Here is an 18,631-nt window from a genome sequence, read left to right as displayed (position 1 = left end):
ATAAACCTCTTCCATTCGGACACCCTTTCCGATCTCCTGATCCTTTCCTTTGCAAATAGGCTCAGAGTTAAGAATGGCATAATTGCCGCCTTTCCAGCACAGCATGAGTTTATGGAAGGCTTTGATGTTTCTCCTTTTTGTTTTTTCTTTTTTCTATTTAAAGTTGCACTTACCACATGCAGTTAGGGGTGGGCTGCCTGGAAATCTCCCTTCAGACAGCTCCCAGGTTAGTGCCTGCACCTTGAATCTGTCCACTGGAAACCAATTTCTGTGGCTGCTCCGAGCTGCTGCAAGGAGAACAGGTGTGTCCTGCAGGGAAATAGCTCCATGGCTATTTAAACTGAAAGCAGAGAGAGGTAGGCTGCCTCTGGAGGAGAGCCCCCAGCTTTCCCTCAGGGCTCAGCTTCGGTTTTCCTTGTGCTGCCAGCGCTGCTGGTTTTGCCACCAGCCAGCAGGCATCTGGCTGACAGCTCAGGAAGGTGGCTGTGGCTTTAGCCACGGGCTCCTCAGCAGCACTGGGATGTGCCGGCACCGCTGCCCTGCGAGCAGAGGGGATCAGAGCGGTTCTGCCTTGCCAGGTAGAGGGGAAAAGAGCAGATATGGCCTGTAAAAAGTACATATATTCTGTGCTAATAAGCCTGATAAGAATATTTCTCTCCACTCTTTCAAAACAACTATGCCATTTTTACAGAATTTGAAGACTCTTTTTTTCTTTTTTTTTTTTTTTGCAACAATAGTACCTGGTACTTTTGAGAACAAAGTTTTTGGTTCCAGTTTCATTCAGGTATCTGAAATACCTTGACGAAAGGAGGGAAGTAAACCCCTGTCTCACTTGCCGGTGGCCAGCATCCATGGTCCTGGGGAGGCAAAGCTACTGAATGGCAGTGCCACCCTTCCTTCTGTCCCTCTGCGGAGCTGCTGCTGCTGCTCTAACAACGTCTGGACACTGGCTGAAGAGAGGAAAGGTTTAGGAGGCCTGAAGAGGTAATTTCATGTTTTTGCAGAGACCAGGTGAGCCTGGGAGAGGCATATACTGTGTTCACCACCGTTAAAACTGTGGGCCTGCTGAGGGGCTGGTGTAAAGGCGTGGTTCAGGTACAGTTAGCCCTTGGATGTAGAAGTCATTTGATTGGCGTGGTGCCTGTGTTGTAGGGGTTTGCCTTCATTATGTTTTGTTTTGTTTTTTCTTTTCATCTATATTATGAAAGATCACTTAATTTTTTTCCCAGAAAATAAAAGGAAAATCCTTTGTCTAGTGTAAGCAGACAAATGTGACAGTGCAGAGTGTGAGCACACAAGAGCCTGTGTAATAGTTTCTGGTTCTACCCCGTATCGATCAGAAAGGCAGTAGGAACAGTTATTTTTTGCTTTTCTTGTGGAATACTAGATTGAGAGATGCAAGATGATTTTCCCTCAGACTCTTGTTTTGTTTTGTTTTTTTAAACCTACAGTGTGATCTTGTTTTTGGAAACAAGAAGGGTGCTATAGTTGGTTTTACATTCAGCTGCATTGAAGTCTGAAACAATTGAGCCTACAGCAAAACATACCTCGACACCCCTTAACTCTTTATTGGGAGTATCACTGGTATCTTTAATTTGAAATTCATAGTATGACCTAGGTTTTGGTACATTTACGATCATCATGATCAGTTATCACATGGAGTGCAGGCACTCAGGTAGTATTTATGTGGTAATTTGAAAAGTTTGGGTACCTGGTGGTGAAGGGTGGGATTTGGAAACACAACACCAATGGAAGGGAAACTTGTGTTTCATCCAGATCAGGCACAGCTGCAAGTTGCTGCTGTGTTACTACTCAGGGCGAAGAACCATTCCAAATGGAAAGTACCATTTTAGTGCAAACCTAATTAAGCAAATCGGGTTTTATATAGAGCCCCTGCTTTGCTGAGGATCCCCCTGTGTGTGTGTTAAGCTGTTGCAGAGCAGAGCTAGCACCGGCGGTCGCGAGGGTGTGCTCCCAGTTAGAATATGTGGCAGCTTTGCAGTTTGTGCCGGGCTGAGCTGATTGGCAGAGGCTCAACTTGGCCGTCGGGCGTCCCAGGGGAGCCAGCAGAGGATGACATGGCCAACTCCAAGTCCCTGGAAAACTCATCTATGGAAAGAAGGCAAACAGACACATTCTGTGCCTCAGAAATAAGAGCACTGATGAATTAAAAGAGACCCACCGGAGACCTGGTCTTTCTAGTCTGACGGGCACTGCTGCCCTGAGCGGTTTGCAGCTGTGGGGACAGAAGCACCTCCACGGCCCTGGGGGCAGCTAGCTGTGCCCGCAGACAGAACTGGGGCTGACCGGGGGCACTGGCCAGAACGATGAACTGTGTCCAGCTCGGAGCACATACCCCATGCTGGCCCCAACCCAGCCCCGCCAGGCCAGCGCCCACCCTCAGGGCTGCCGTGCAAAGGACACAGGTTTGTCAAACTGGACAGATCGCAAGCGGCATTAATCCCATTCGGCTGCTGCTCCTACAAGCAGATGTGAAAACTTAATGGTCGGAGTATGAAATTTGCCTGGCTTCTGTCCTGCTAATTGCGGTGTCCTTGCTCAGGGAAAGAGCCCCGCTCATTCCTGGGAGGCAGAGGGGAGCTGGGCAGTCCCCAGGAGTTCTAGAAAGGGACGGTCACTTTCTGTGGTGGGTCATGGGACATCTGGGCTGCACCCCTGCAGGGACAGGGCACTGCGGGACTGTGTCACCCCTCTGGCAGCAGCCAGGGGCTGGAGTGAAGTGGGAGCCTGGGTCAGTCCAGGTCCAGCTTAAAAAACTTTCTGGTGTGGTCTAGAGGTAGGAGCAGAGTTGTTCAGAAAGTGGGAGAAAGGGAGATGCCACCAGTGGTGGCACCTGCACCTGTAGGGCAAGAGTTTGGGCATTTGGCTGCAGACTGATTCAGTCCCTGCTCAAAGGACCGCTCACAGCTGTAATATTGGGTAGCTGCTGCATAAAACAGTGGGATAGGGAAAAAAAAAAAGATTGGGGGTTATGGAAAAAGAGCTTCAGCTGGAGCAGTTTTGATTTAAGTACAAGTAGCCGGGGTCTCTCCCACTCCTAGTTTTAGTCTGGAGTGGTTTTTATTTCTGGCATTAGATGTTTCACAGTTAGTCCCTCCTTCTTCCGTTAGGGTTAAGGGGCTTCTGTGTGCGCTAGCAGCTGACGGGGCAGGCTTTTTTCTTTTTTGGCTCAATGACTCAGCTCCTCTCATGCTTCAGTGCCACATCCCTGCAATCCTCATCTCTCTGCCTGCAGAGGGAAGCACTGCTTCACCACATTACCTTTCCATCCCCACTCAGGATGCGATCCCTCAAGGCAAGTATCCCTCAACTTCATGCTAGGGGAGCTTCAGCAGTGTGTCATTAGAGGGGGACATCGAAGCTGGAGGCTGTTGGCCACATTTCTGAGCTCCCACGTCTTGTTGCACACCCTGGCTTTGTCCTCTCTTCTGGAGGGGTGGTGGTGACAAAGGAGGACTCGAGACCTGCACTTGCCTATTCCACCTTGTCACTTTGTGCCCACAGCAGGGAAACAGACAGTGGGAAGCAAGATCCCACCACACACTGTGGTGTTTGTCCATCTCAGGCGAAGACTTTTTGTCACTCCACTGGAATAGGGTGGGACTGATACAGTCCATAGATCAGGATAAATACATGCTACAAATAAACATTCACAATTACCAATGCCATTAAAATGTTACTGTAAATTGTGTTTGCACTGTTAAAGATTTTTCTTTTCCTCTCCCCTAGGCAATGGAAATAAGTATGTGCATGCAGTACCTTAAGTTTGGGCTGCTGTTACATTCTGTGATGATAAACTGGGAAGGACGTGTGCTTTTTTTTGTACTTTCAACACTGTTATGAAATAAAAAATAGCTACTTTACTTAGTTTATCTTTTGCTATTAAAATTTAACGACAGGCTAGGCTGGAACCTTTTCCTATCCAAAAAGCACTTTCTGCACACTGTATTTACTTAAGGTGAATTAGTAATACTGTTTTCAAGAAGCTCCTGATCTGGCTGCACTTCACTTGATATCAGTGTGTTGTTTTCAGAGTATATTATGCAAGAGAATTAGGTGCAGATCTCCCTACTCTCCCCCCTAGGAGCCAGCAGGGTGGTACTTGCAGGAATGGGAGGAAGGCCGGGGGCTCAGGACTCTTCCGTCTTGCTTTGTTCCAAAAACTCCGTTTCAGAATTTCTCGGTTTACTTGGTAAAGGATGCATGCTTAAGTATATGCAAGAATATTTAGGCTCACTAGTATGAAAATTTTTTTACCTTTGTGTTCTTACTCATCTTTTTGTGTTAAAGTAGTCCAGTTAATTGTCAGGAAAAACATGTTGTACTCTGGTATGTATAAGACGTCAAAATACAGGCAAAAAGACACCACACTTACATATTACTGTGAAGATAAAGCTTTATCTTGTGATCTATGGTATGTTACATTATGTTACATTAACATGCTATGGATTTAGCATTAAGGTGATGAGTTATGACTTTTATTAGCTCCAAACCCCAACAAATATAGAGAAAAATAACCAGTGGCAAGAAGAAATCTAGTGCAAGCTTAAATGCCTTTAAGTTGTGTCTGTAAACTTCAAGGAGGATAGATAGTGTCCTGGTTTCAGCTGGGGCAGAGTTTGTTTTCTCCCTAGTAGTTGGTATAGTGCTGTGGTTTGGATTTAGCATTAGAAGAATGTTGATAATACACTGATGCTTTAGTTGTTGCCAAGCAATGTTTATACCAAGTCAAGGACTTTTCAGCAAGAGGGCTGGGGGTACACAAGAGGCTGGGAGGGGACACAGCCGGGACAGCTGACCCCAACTGGCCAAAGGGATATTCCACACCATATGGCATCATGCTCAGCATAAAGCTGGGGAAAGAAGAAGAAAGGGAGGACATTTGGAGTGATGGCATTTGTCTTCCCAAGTAACTGTTACATGTGATGGAGCCCGGCTTTCCTGGAGATGGCTGAACACCTGCCCATGGGAAGTGGTGAATGAATCCCATTTTGCTTTGCTTCCACGTGTGGCTTTTGCTTTACTTATTAAACTGTCTTTCTCTCAGCCCACAAGTTTTCTCACTTTTCTGAGTCTGTTCCCCCATCCCACTGTGAGGGGAGTGAGCGAGCGGCTGTGTGATGCTTAGTTGCCAGTGGGGGTTAAACCATGACAACCTGGAATGTTTTTATTTCACTGCATCATAGAAAGAGTAGGATTAAATGCAGAACTATGTATTTTAACTAGATAGTTCTGATGGTCCATAGCTGGCCTCCGTCGTGCCTGTTACATCCCCAAGGAAAGTCTGATATGTTCCTTGTGGCCATCAGTGCCATTTCTCAGCTGTTGCTAAGGTCTGCTGAAAGAAACCAAAGTTTCTCTTCCCACAGGGTTATAGGTGTGACCTTGGCAGTGTTCACAAATTAGAGTGGTGGGGGAGACGCCACCAAGGATGAGGATAAATTGTAAGGTACTGATGTGGCAGTGACACAGTCACACTAGGAGTAGTGGGTTTTCATGTCTTCTGTCTCATTAGTAGAAGGCATACAGTGACTGCAATGCTTACCATATCGAGCAGCCCATTGTCAGTCAGTCTGGAAGTGGGATTAACAGACTGTTTAATGACAGGAAGGTGAGCTTCCAAGACAGCCCACAAGAACTGCCTTTTCACGAGTCTGCCTTTTTCTGTAGTCTATGAACCACGTGAAAGGCCTCTAAAAATTCATTGAAGTCAATATAGCCATCTTTGTTGTAGTCCATGCTGAGGACTATCTTGTCAAGGGATTCATTATATACGATACCCAGGTGAGAAGTGAAGAGTTTCCATGTCTGGCCGAATTCCTCAAGAGAGATCAGACCTACAGGAGACAGACAGCAGATTGCTTTTTCCAGTGCCGTCCCTTCCGACATGCACACAGACATACGTGCGCACTCTTCCACTGCAAGAAAATTACCTGCCTGTGGTGGCTTGGGTGTGTGTTGTGATTTTTGTGACCAAAGTACATTTTTACTTCAGGTAATGATCTAACACTTTCAACAGCGAAACCGAAAAAGCGCTAAATACTGCGAGTGAGAGTGGAAGGGAGAAAAAGCCTCCAAAAGAGTGAAGCCAGTTCTGGAGATGGGTTATGTGAGAATTTTGTCTCAAATTAGGCTCTGTATACTGTCCTTTATATGGTTACAGCCTGACTGCTTAAATTAGTCTTCACTAAACTGCAAAAATGACATCACCTCTGCTTCCTCTATATTTAGAATCCTTAAGGAGGAAACACAGTGGGGAAAGATAACAAGTATGGGCTGCCTAGAGCTGATACAGTGAAGTTACTTAGTCTTACCTGAATGATCTTGGTCAATGATGTTAAAGATGATCTCCAGATCCTTTCTGTATCTGCATAGTGTTTCCGCCAAAGCTGGCTGAACCTGGTTGTGAAATCCCATACAGAAAACCAGTCAAACCTTGGTTTGACTTAGTCTAACCAACAGAATATGCACTGGACAAATAGATGTTCCCAGTTTAACTTCTCAAATGTTGAAAAAAAATATATCCTTATGCTCAAGTTCCCTGCAATGAAACATTGTGCCTTGCCCTGAGGAATAATCAGCTAAAACTTGTCACTTTCAGATGGTGGGGCACAGGGGAAAAGAGCGTTTCACACCTCCTACCTTCAGTAATTATTTGTGGAAATACGGGTAATCTAGGGAAGATGCTGCACTCCATGAACTCACAACGTTTCACTGTACATATGTGATGGATCCTGCTGTTTAGGAAGATGATGGAAACAGCTAATTACCAAAGCACTGTGCAGCCACTGGGTATCAACTGGACTCTGTAGAAGAGACCTCAGCTACCATTAAACATCTGAAAGTCCATCTATAAATGTAACTCCCTCCTACAGGTGCCTGAGTTGGCTCTGGAACACATTTGAAAAGCTCATCTGAAAGAGCGAGGGTTGAGTGCTCTGGGTAGGGTTTGTCACATCTCCTCAGCTATATTATCTAAACACCCTTGAGAGTCAAGGGAAAGTAAGAAGCAGTTCCAGCTTGTGATTCATCCAACCTATATTAAGCATCTACCTTAGCAGGGAATGATGATTCGTACCCTCACAGTGCTTGTTTCCCTCCAGTGACTATAAAAGGAGGCTCAGCAACTAGTTCAGCTGTGGATGTCTGCCTGATTGGCCAAACCACTGTCTTATGCCTCAAGTTGTACCAAAAGCTGTTCCTCCAAGGTTTGCCAGGAGGCATTTTCCTCCTTACCTCCTTTACAGGTTGGGCTATTTTCAAATCACCAAAACAGGACATGCAGTCAACTTTTCCATCTGGGCTCAGCTGCGCCAACTGAGGCCGCAGTATCCTCCAGGGCAGGTTCAGCTGCAGGACAGACTCCATCGCTGCCGCCCAGTCATTGACAGAAATCGCACCTGCCAGAAGGGATCCGTTTGTGGTTACAAGCGGTACGTGACACAGCACAGATCAGTCACCAGCATGCCTTCTGCTGTTTTTAAGAACAGCTGCAAACCAAACATTTTCTCCTAACCCTGGGATAAAAAAAACCCCTCATAACAACAAGCAGCAGGGTTGGACTAGACATTTCCACAAGTCCCTTCCAACTTCAACAGCTTCGTGATGCTATTATGATGGTCAGCATGTTTTAATACCTTTTGAGAAAAACAGGTTATGCCATGAGGAGTACATCAGATTTGAGCTGAGCTCCAATTATAGATACCTATGCCACTGAAAACCCAACAAGACAAATGTGTTAAACAGTTGCTCAGTGGCCAAAGAAACTACCATGGCTTATGGATTGCCCTTTTGGGGGCAATGACGACAACCCAGTCAAGTGAGAAGCCGTCATGAGGAAAAGTTGTACTTGTGCTAGAAATCACTAACTCCTTGCTCCTACACAAAAGTTTCTTATACTAACTTACCAGTGACTTTTCTTCAGCTGATGGGTGAGCGTGTGTCTCCTAGTGGCACAGCCGGACAACTTTACTCAAATATCTCCCAGACTCAGAAGGAGACCAGTTCACCCCTACCTGAGACCCCAGTTCCCGTCTGACAACTGAAGACACTCCTAAGTGAGGGTGATGACCCTAGAGTTTCTGGAGTTGGATTTGTCTGCCCAAACTCTCTGCCCAACAACAAACACCATTTCCTTATTTGCCCATGTCTTGCAGTTGTTTTCTTACACCTACGTGAAGCTTCATCCCCTCAAGCTGTTTTCTGGGGCTAAGCGCTTGCCAACACCTACGCCTCCTCTGTGCTCAGGAAGAACATCAGATCAGCCAGACTCTGCTGCCCTCCAGCCTCCCACTGGCAGGCAGGACCCCTCTCCATGGGGTTTGTCCCCTTTGCCTCCCCACACGGATGGGAGGTCTTTTCCCCATGGTGGCAACTGGAAAGTGAGGTAGCGTTACCTGTGCCCTTGGGGTCATACTGTGCAAAAGCACTAGTGAGTTCAGACCTGTGAGCACAAATCTTCTCTCGTAAGAACTTTAAGGCAGTTGATTCAATTGTACCCACCCTAGGAGGAAAAAAAAAAAACGCAGGGCAGATCATTACAGGATTTAAATCCTCTAGCACTTCATGCTTTTCGACATGTATTATAAAAGTCTTGTATCCTTTCACATGTTTAGGGTCACCAAAAGACAACACTGGAGAGAAGAAAAAACAAAACCAACAAAACAAAGCCCCATAAGAATAATCTGAACTTATGAGATAATTGAGTTCATGCAGGTAATTCTAAGCGGCTTTGCTTTAGTAAATCTGACCACAGTGCTAGGCATGGCAAGGCTGTCATGATAAACTTTTTGGACTCAATTCCTAACAGGATTTGGCCAGATTAATGCTGCAGCCATAAAGGAGAACTGACAGACAGGTGCAGGCCCCTTACAAGTCACAAGACAATTGTCTGTTCTAACCGCTAACCACATCTGATTACCTTTGGGAGTTTCTCAGGAAACCGCATCTGAGTACTCAGAACATGTTTTGTCTTCTGTAATTATTTTTAAATTGTAAAATAGAAAAACAAGGAAAACCGAGGAAAATAGGTGCCTATTCAATTATTCAATCAAACTACAGCTTTGTGACAGGTACTCACATACAAAGAGAGAACACACTCACTGCATACAACACACAGCTTTACCTCTCCCGAAGACTGTGCCTGAGCGTGTACTTGCTGACTTGATACTGCACAAACCGAGGAATGAGTTCAGGGTTCAGTTTGATGTATGCTCCCCGGTTGCTCCCCTCTTCATAATAGTTAGAGGCAGAAAATATAGTGATAACCTGATCATAGGAAACAAAGGAACTGGATTGGCTAGAACAACTTTTCTTGAGACTGATTTCTGAAACTGATCTTAGAAAACCATGCAGGTTATGAAATTAAGTGTCTGCATATAAACCCAGAGATCAGCAACTATGTCGTTTACCATGTTTCTTGCACTTTTTGAGTTAGAGCTCCAGACCTGTGTTTCTGGCCTGTTATAGGAAGACTTCAGTTCAGAGGGCAGTGTGATATAACATGCAGTTAAACAGAAACCTCTTGCTAAGATAGACCTGTTTTTCAGGATTCTTGCTGGCCTTCTGATACAGCATGTCAGAAAGAAGGGCCAGAAGAGAAATTATTAAGTTAAAAGACTTCTAGAGGCACAGAGCATCTCTTGCACTGTGTTTACATGTAACTTTCCTCAGGGCTTTTGTTGACATTCATTTGTTTTCACACGAGTAATAAGCCAGTCTCCACTCCCTGAAGCTGTAAAGAATTTTTTGTCAGAACTCCATCATTCTTTCTAACGTCTAATCTTGCACACAATTCCCCAAAACCCATTTTAAAGAAGTCACTCGTTTTTTTTTTAATTAACTTTCCAGACAAAGCTACTGTGGATGTGCCTGTGAAATTCACAGAATTCTGCTTCAGATGGAAACGTCTTACCTTTCCATTGTGACTGATCTCATAACCTTCCGGCTTAAATTCATGAGACCTGATGAGCAATTTCAGATTATACCTTCTGAATAGCTCAGCAGTAACATCAGGGCCAAAGTAACAACCTCCTCCTCGAGCCTTGTTTGGTGTACAGCCATTTTGGCTTCTTGGATCACTCCAGAGAATGTCAAGGATCTGTAAACAGCAAACTCGAGTGAGGGCTGGTAGTAGGTAAGGACTGACAAGCTATGGCTGTCTAAAGTACTGGCCATGGCAGAAGCCCCACAGACCAGGGAGAAAAAAAAAATACACCTTGAGGTAACAGCCAGGCCTTGTGTTTTCTTCCTTCCTTCCTTTCAGCAAGGCATTCCTTTGGGCTGAAACTTTTGTTCTAGGTTTCTCAAGAAACATTGTCTAGATCTTGGATGAACTTTTTCATATGAAATAACAGCGCTTCAGAAATGTACCTCCTTTTACAGCTGAAGTTTCCAGACTGGGGTAGGTGCACCAGGAATGGTACTTGGGCTAGTTCAACATGAGTAATAGCTGCCTTCTTCACATGTAGCCGTGAGAGGCATTTTCTGTTTCCCAGCACAGACCTGATTACCACATGGGCTGGTGGTTTTACCTAAACTAAGCTTGGGAGTGCCTGCTCTAAGCGTGGCAAGAGCTGCCTTTGGCTTTAGTGTCTTGGGTTAGCTCATGTTTCAAACCAAGATTTTACACACGACGATGAAGTACCCTGGTTCGAAGTCACCTAACCTACTAATTCTAGTCAGTAGCAAATATTAGGCAAAATGTGTTTGTTTAAACTTAACTGTACAAGGTTTACACTTACACATTCCACTTCACCTTTGTGACTGGGGCTCACTGGAGGCTTGGCTGGTTGGCTGGGTGAGTGTCAAATTTGAGGGGCTGCTTGTGCTCGCTACATTGATTTCTAGGTCAGATATGTATCTTGGGAAATCACATTTTCAGACATGAATTTTCTTCTCAGGAAGCAAAACGAAAGGGTGTGCCCCTTAAAGCAGCTGTCTGAATGGGAGCTCAGAAAAATAAATTTATACACAACTCAATTTTGGGTTTCTAAATTGCTGTGCAAATTAAGCTTTTCAAATTGTCACAATTTATTAAATTATAGCATGACAAAAGCTCCATATTGCCTCTAATATTCAAGAGGAAATGAACTGTCAGAGGACAAAAAATTCCCACTCTTGAGTAATCAGCCTGTAGGTCTCAGGAGTTGGGGTTTTTTTGGACAGTATTAGCAGTCAACTGCCAAAAACTCAGCCAAAAAAAGGTGCTTACTGTCATCGACAATTGCAAAGTCTGACCTATTTAAATTGACAGCCAGGGATGTACCAACAGATCCAACCACATGAGGGCATGCAAACACATCTCACACTGAGCAGCTTCCTCCTCCTAACGGCCAAGAAAACACTGAGTAAATTTTAAGGCATAAAATCACAAGCCTTTATTACCAGCTCTACAAAAAGCATCCAAAGACCTAACAGCTGGCTACCGTACTCCTGAGAATTATGGTTTTCTGGTTAAGAGACGGTCCCCTCAGACTCCAGCGTACTGCCTGAACAGAGAGCCTGTGGTTTGTGCAGGGAGGCTCACTATCAATCTGTCTTTGGTTTCACCTACTTGTTTCCATTCCTTCGGCGTGGGTTCTGGAGGCAAATTTGAGCCTGAAGGCTCAGTGGAACCCGATGACGACAAGTGTTGTGCTTTCCCTGCAACATTCCGCCTGGCTATGTGTTTAGTGGATCTGGTTGGGGGAATTCTCTCCTTCACTTGGTCCTGTCTGTCTCTCAGCGACTTGGGTGGCCGCATTAAAGATTTCAACTTAAAAAAAAAAAAAAAGAAGAAAGAGTTAGCAGAACATAGAGATGATACAGAGATGTCAGCCAAAAGGCACAACACCTCTCATTTCCTGCATTCAATACTGAGCTCTCATAATGTCCTGAACTCACAGGTTTGGTGGAAGCTGCAGGTGTTTGGGCACTGGCAGAATTTTTGCTTTATACCTAGCAGCAGACAGCCTCTCCAGAGCTGCTCTCTTGTTCTTATTAAGATACACTGACTCATTCCAAGCCACTGTCAATCACCAGGTCTCACTGTACAGCAAATATAGTCTGGGACCAGGGCAGACACTTAAGTGCCCAGCTTCACCAGAAACTGAAAATATGCATGTGTACTGTGCTGAAAATGAAACAGCATTCACTACTGCCGTGATACAGTAACAGGCTGATAGGTTAATTCAGCTAAAATAAATGGAATATCAGGAGGATAACAATGAAATGGATGAACATATGACATCATGCTCTTTTACTGTTAAATCGACCTCCTCCAATATGCATGGGCATTTGCTTTTTTGGAGCTGTGTGCTATGGCTCCATGAATGCTCACAAATACAGACTCTTCTCCAAGAGGTATCTTTTCTTTTCACTTGAAATTTTCTCATACCAGCCCATTTTTTGAACAAAAAAGCCCCAACAAAACCCCCACCTGCCCCCCCAATTCTACTCTTCAACAAAGAAGAGGACTAATGCAAAACAAAATGCAAAACACAGGGTTATTCCCCAGTGCACTGACCAGTATTTGAGACCTTTCAGTTGCCAGCTGTACCAATTAAAATACATCAGTTGGCCTCGAGCGATATTGCCCTGAGTTGTGGCCCACAAGTCTCATTAGCAACGCTCTCCTGTGGCAGCAACTCTGACCTGTTAATTCTGCGTTTCACAGATATCTGCATCAGTAACATGCTGAGCCCGGCCATGGCCAAAGCATGGGCACAACTCAGCTCACAGTTATGACACTTAAATCTGTAGTTAGGCACCCAATTTTAGCGTACAGTGGTATAGCCAACAGAGCCCAGACTCCGGTGACCAGAAGTAGTCATTACCCTTTTTCACGTCTTTAAGAAACAGAGACACGCCTGACTGTCCTGTAAAGCATTTCTTTCTGTATTAGAAAACATGAGGATGAGAGAAATAGTTCTAGATTCCACAGACACTAATGACAAGGTACACAAGGTTGCCTAAAAATAGGTGTTTTGTGTTGTCTGGGATGCTCTACCATGTCTGTGAATTAGCGTGAAGTGAGCAGATTTGAACTAGACCTAAATGAGACCGGTGGAGGAGACCTGCAAAGACGACTCTCCAGAGGCAGGCAGAGGCCAGAGGAGACATCTCTCAGCTACGAGGTGCTTACACAAACAGCACTAGAGACCTGTGTCTGAGCAATTATAAGATATGGATCTCCACCAGATCTGCTGGGTCTCCATTGCTCATAAGGAACTTAAGCACCCTGCTCACAAGAAGACATCTCAGTTTAGTTGTCCAAATCCCACAGCATCTTCCACCGATTTGAAAGACCTGCTCACCATTCCAGGAAAAAAAAAAGAAAAGAAAAGAAGGATATTTCTGTCTTCTAAATCCCTGAAAAGCAGTAGCTTCTGTTTTCTCAAGACCAGGTCCTGAAGTTTGATCCCACTGGGAAGGCTCTCTCACATGTGCAAAGCTCAGCTGCTGCCATGGGAGAGTCCCACAGGTGCAGAACTTCCCCCACACAACCGGTGGCAGAAGCACAGCCCCAGGACAAAGGCAGTGCTAAGAAGATGTGGCTAGATTGATTTCTAAAGTGTTTAGAAATGCCTGAGAATTAAGTAATTTTCATACTTTTCCGCTTACATGTCATCCCTGCAGAAAGGTGGTATCTAAAGTGTTTTTAGCTATTTTGAAGTCAAAAGACACGTTACTTTACAGCATCCAAACAATTGGCTCCCAACACCTACTGAAACCTTCCTTCCTAAACACTGATTTGGAAAAAAAACATGACTCTTTCCTTACATGCCTTATACAGCAGCCATTTCCTTTCTTAAAGCAAAGAACTTCATCTTAGCATTTCTTCTGCTAAATTTGTTAATGAAAACAAAATTACGCGCACGTGAACACAACCTCTTACCTTACTTCTCTCAAGTGCGTTCAGGAAATCCAAATCTGTGGTGTCTGAAATCCCTCCATGTAGGATAAGAACTTTGCTATCAATTATAGTGGCGAGGGGAAGCCAGCTAAAGACGTCTCGCAGAAGACACAAAATCTGATTCCCATGGTCCTGTAAAACATACTCATATTATATCCTAATTCTGGCAGATTCTGTTGCTTTTAAGCTCAATATTTTGCTCAAGTGTCTGCCACAGTCTGAACAGTTTTGTCCAGGTGACACCCTGAACTGCAACAGTGACAAACATGTTCTGACATTTACCTTAGGGTCATTTGATTATCGCTATAGCATTTCATTTTTCTTTCATGCTCACCTCTTTTCATGTTCTTGAGTGGTCTTGTGAATGTTATTTATTTTGTTCCATAGATCTCTGAGCATGAAAGGCTAATACTTAAAATTGTTTTGCCAGTTATTTCACTGAAAACACAATATCAATCTCATCACTAAAGTCATCCTGTACTACACCTGAATAAACTGTTTGGAAGATTCCTTGTTTACACAGGTCTCATTTTACACGTGCAAAATTACAAAGAAAGTATAGGGGAAGGAATCTTACCTTGTACTTCTTTGAAACCTCTTTTGTGAAGCCGTATCTGAAAACAGGACAACATCATGAACTGTTTTCAGTGTGCCCCTTCTGCACGATTTTCTGTAGTGTTTGCCACGAGTTTTCTATCCCTCTTTCTCTCCTGCCATTGTCTAACCTCTGTTTAAGTGTCTTTTCTTCTGCTCTCTCTCAAGAATTGACTTAAACTGATTTATTTTACACACAAGAAATCAGGAGCAGAATCCCAACCAATAATTATTAAGTGGCCTTTTTCCCATCTAAATTAAATAATGTAGCAGTTTTACCTTTTAGATACCAGAAAGAAGTGTCAAAGGAACCTGATGATGGACAAAAATTCCCCCAAAATCTCCACAGAGTTTTTGTTCTAAATCACTTGACTTTATTATCGATGGTGTCATCTATAACATCTTTTCCCCCACAAGGGACAAGGATTTTGAGACCTTATTCTTTTAACACCAAGATATCCTTGGCACGAGGGGCATTTTCACAACACCCTAACTTGCAGCTTTCCAATCTACTGATGTGCAGCACTGCTAATCAAAATGTCCGGCAAAGAGCCGTGCACAGGAATGCATCTTTGCACTTCTTACCATCACAGACTTAGTTAATATTTTCCACTATTTTGGGTGGGAATTTTCCTACCTTGTAGACAGAGTAACTGATATTAGTGTTGTGTGGAGCTTTGGTTTGTTTTCCCCCTTCCTTTTTTTTTTCTTTTTAAAATTAAGTGCTGAAAAAGGCGTCATCGTGTGAAACTGATTCGCTTACATGGATCACTAACAGGCTTTGAAACTGTGCCTCTAACCCAGGTTTATGCCTTGGCTAAAGAGCAATATATTCTGCGTGCACACAACAAATGATAGAAGGGGTACAACAGGTTACCCACCAGTCAGTCACCAAATGACTGAGAATTGTACAGCTGAGTACAAATATCTGTATTAGAAAACAGGGTCTCAACTGATCCTGCAGTGGGGTAGACTGACACCTCTCAACTAATGGACCTCCAGGGCGTTGAAGTTAGGATATTTACCCACCTCTTGTGCCTGGGAAGTGACATCTTAGTCTAAAGTTAAGTGAAATGTCAGCTCCTGGTTTACTGATTCCATTATACTGCATAATATTATGTCTTTTACCATACTGTGGAAAAAAAGCTAATGCGTTAACTAAAATATAATCCTTCCATCCATCCCCTTTCCCCAGATCTGGTACTCTGGAAGCTGCACTAAGCCCATTGACTTCAGCAGACTGTGATTCAGTCAGAGACAAGGCATGACTCCCATTTGAGTGCCTGTGTGTAATGAAGATGTTCTTGCCCCACTCACACATCTTCAAGAAGCAGAGCTACCCCTGAATACCTAATAAAACATTATTTCTGTTTTAGAGTGTCACAGTGGCTAAAGCAGCATTCAAAAGCTCCAATGTTTCTAGTGAAAGGCCAGATATCCTCCCCTGCCCCCTAAAATCTACCTCAGATTCAAGATGTAGTCTTCATGGTTTCCTCTATTCAAGTGTAGGTAATTGGGGTAGATAAGAAGAAATGCAAACAGGATTATAATTATTTCCATAGAATTTTTCCCTCTGTCAACAAAATCGCCGTTAAAAACGTAACAGTTTTGTTCTGAAGGCAGACCATTCTGCAGAAGGAAACAAAACCAAGGACATTTAGAGATGCTTCTGTGCTACTGTAACACAGGAAATAGCATTTCAAATGAGATCACATTGCTATAAAATCTGCAAAAGACTTGCACAATACAGAGATCTAAAATGCAGCATTTCTTTATTTCCGCTGCTTAGAACAAAAAATTTCTACATCAGACAACCTGTACAAACCATCAGAGGACAGATGATCTCTCTGACTGTTCTTATGATGCCATCTCTAATCCTTTCCTCTACCTATTAAATAAAATTGAAAGGAACCAATGGGAACATTATTCTTCCAATAAAATATACTTTTCTGTTAATGCAACTGCTGCCAGGAAGTTATACACTTGCAAGTAGAAAGGAGCCATTCATTTTGAATGGAAGACAAGAAATCCATGAAGAATTATCTTCTGACACAAGTCTGAAGGTTCTTATGTTTCCTTACACAGCAAGAAAATGGATTTCACAGATTTACATTGTTCACAGTGTATGCTTCTGAAACTTCTAAGAAAGACTAGTCCAGAGGACATAAAATCGTAATACAGAACTCTGAAGAACCTTAATTCCAGTTGCTTTAATCCTGAAAGCGCTACTTGAATTTTACTCACATTGCACTTTGCCCCCACCCAGGGCGAAGATGCACTACATTGCTCACAAAACCGAGAGGCTGCACATAAATGTTTTTCCTACCTTACTTTTTCTGAAGATACAGAGCAATGCTTTATTATGAATGGTGACTTATCAAAAGCTAGTATTGTGACTTGATGGTGTGTTTCATTAGATTAGTTATCAACATGTCAGTGGATGCCATCAGCTTACAGAAAGTATAGCAGCAATTGTGTAGCTTCATCATTTCCAGTCCCGAGTATCAGAAATATTATTTCAATTTTGACTTATTAGAAAAAGGAAACCTCTGTTTTCACAACTGACACGTGCAAGAATTATCAATAGAACATCTATAAAACCACATTACAACTGTGGAGGCCATTCTTAACAGGTTTGGCAGCATATCAATACATCTCACTTCCCGAATATAGCTACTGCGTCGGTGTCCAGCACTTCCTATGTTCCTATGGCATTCCCCGGTGTACTGCCTTAGCAGGTGTGCTGCAGGATACATTATTTGGCCAGAGACTCAATTAAACATTTAATCTGAAGCCATTAGGAAATCTCTTTTTTTTTGTCCCAATGAGTGTTCTGCCCTGTTATGTCGGGATGCAGTAGTGAATCCTGGTCTCTTGATTCCCACAGCAGCACAGTCCTGACTGCTGTAAATGCAGCTTGCTTGGATTTTGCCATAGCCTGTCCCCAGCTCCCTCCAAGTTAACTCAGAAGAGGTGCGTGGTTGCTCTGTGCTCACAGGAGTGGCAATTTACGACACTCTGCTAATGCAGTGGGTTGTAGTTGTTTTAAAAAAGAAAGGACGGATTTCAGGAGTGGAACAGACAGAAGAGACTCAGAGGCAGTTCCTGGAAAGATGAATTAATAAAAGCTTTGCCTTAAAACTGACAGGCGCGTGAGTCACCAGCAGATTGCCAATATACACACGGCCACTCTGTAACTGCAGATCTTACGGAAAGACAGATCTACTGGAGCACTCTCCAGACTCTGTCATTCTTCTTTTGGAAAAGCGTACCCAAACCTCTTGGTTTTAAATGAGAGTTTGTTTTGGGCTTCCAACTTCAATGCGACACTTTATTTTTGTCCCACACTCATGCAAAATTTTTATTTCCTTTTCTGTGGTTTTGACCAACAATAAGAGCAAAACTAAATTAAAGGCTGTTGCAGCCTCTGACATGTCAGAGGCAAACAAGGCCCTCTAATGATTAGCAGCTTGCTGCTGGGCATCATTATTGTATCTGCTGGGTTAGTGATTAATTAACTTCCGTTTGTCATTCACATTTTCTACAGCTTCAGGCTGTTTCTATCTGTAGCATCCATTTAACAATTTAACTTAGCAATACATAATTTAAAATTTAAGGGTTTCAAGGAATTTCAGGAAATGCTGTAATTTAATGGAGATTAATGCAGAGACTGAATAAACCTTACAAACTGGCTATTGAGAAAGAAGTCATCATCTTAGCCTCACTCAAACTAGGTTTAGGAATTACACATACTTTTACAACTGGCATTGTATCGATAAGCTGCAGATTGCTAGCTTCGGTGTGTTTGCTGTTGGCAGTTTGTAAAAGGGCTGTGATAAAAGTTCCCTGGACAGAGTCACAGGCTCGAGGCACCTGCTCTTCACAAAGGCCTCCAAAATGCTGCAGCAGCCACTTCAGCTTTGCATAGAGCTGCCATCGCTACCGTCTTCACAGCACCGCTTGTTTAAGGCTATAAAGTGGTTCATACCAGGTCAGAGGAAGAAATCCTTTTCAACTGAAACAGAGTTAGGGAAGCAGGAAAAAAAAAAAAAAAGGATCCCAGAGACTGACTGGGTTGGCTGCTCGGTCGAGTAAACTGCTCAGAGGGGACAGAAAATACTG

General features: G+C 43.5%; 1 protein-coding gene across 1 annotated transcript in view; it reads right to left on the bottom strand.

The window, feature by feature from the left end:
• Positions 1-5,667: 5,667 nt before the first annotated feature.
• PPEF1 (protein phosphatase with EF-hand domain 1) overlaps positions 5,668-18,631 on the bottom strand; it is a 29,681-nt gene continuing 16,717 nt past the window's right edge. Inside the window, exons 7-16 of the mRNA XM_065652914.1 lie at positions 15,972-16,138; positions 14,493-14,529; positions 13,898-14,047; positions 11,576-11,776; positions 9,935-10,120; positions 9,146-9,288; positions 8,418-8,524; positions 7,258-7,421; positions 6,336-6,420; positions 5,668-5,858 (exon numbers count right to left, since the gene is read on the bottom strand). Coding sequence (XP_065508986.1) covers positions 5,668-5,858; positions 6,336-6,420; positions 7,258-7,421; positions 8,418-8,524; positions 9,146-9,288; positions 9,935-10,120; positions 11,576-11,776; positions 13,898-14,047; positions 14,493-14,529; positions 15,972-16,138 — 1,431 coding nt within the window. The remainder of the gene's footprint in view (positions 5,859-6,335; positions 6,421-7,257; positions 7,422-8,417; positions 8,525-9,145; positions 9,289-9,934; positions 10,121-11,575; positions 11,777-13,897; positions 14,048-14,492; positions 14,530-15,971; positions 16,139-18,631) is intronic.

This window comes from Caloenas nicobarica, chromosome 1, assembly GCF_036013445.1.
Source record: "Caloenas nicobarica isolate bCalNic1 chromosome 1, bCalNic1.hap1, whole genome shotgun sequence".
Lineage (NCBI taxonomy): Eukaryota > Metazoa > Chordata > Aves > Columbiformes > Columbidae > Caloenas > Caloenas nicobarica.
Note: the sequence above shows the minus strand (reverse complement) of the source record. Positions and strands in the feature narration are given on the sequence as shown.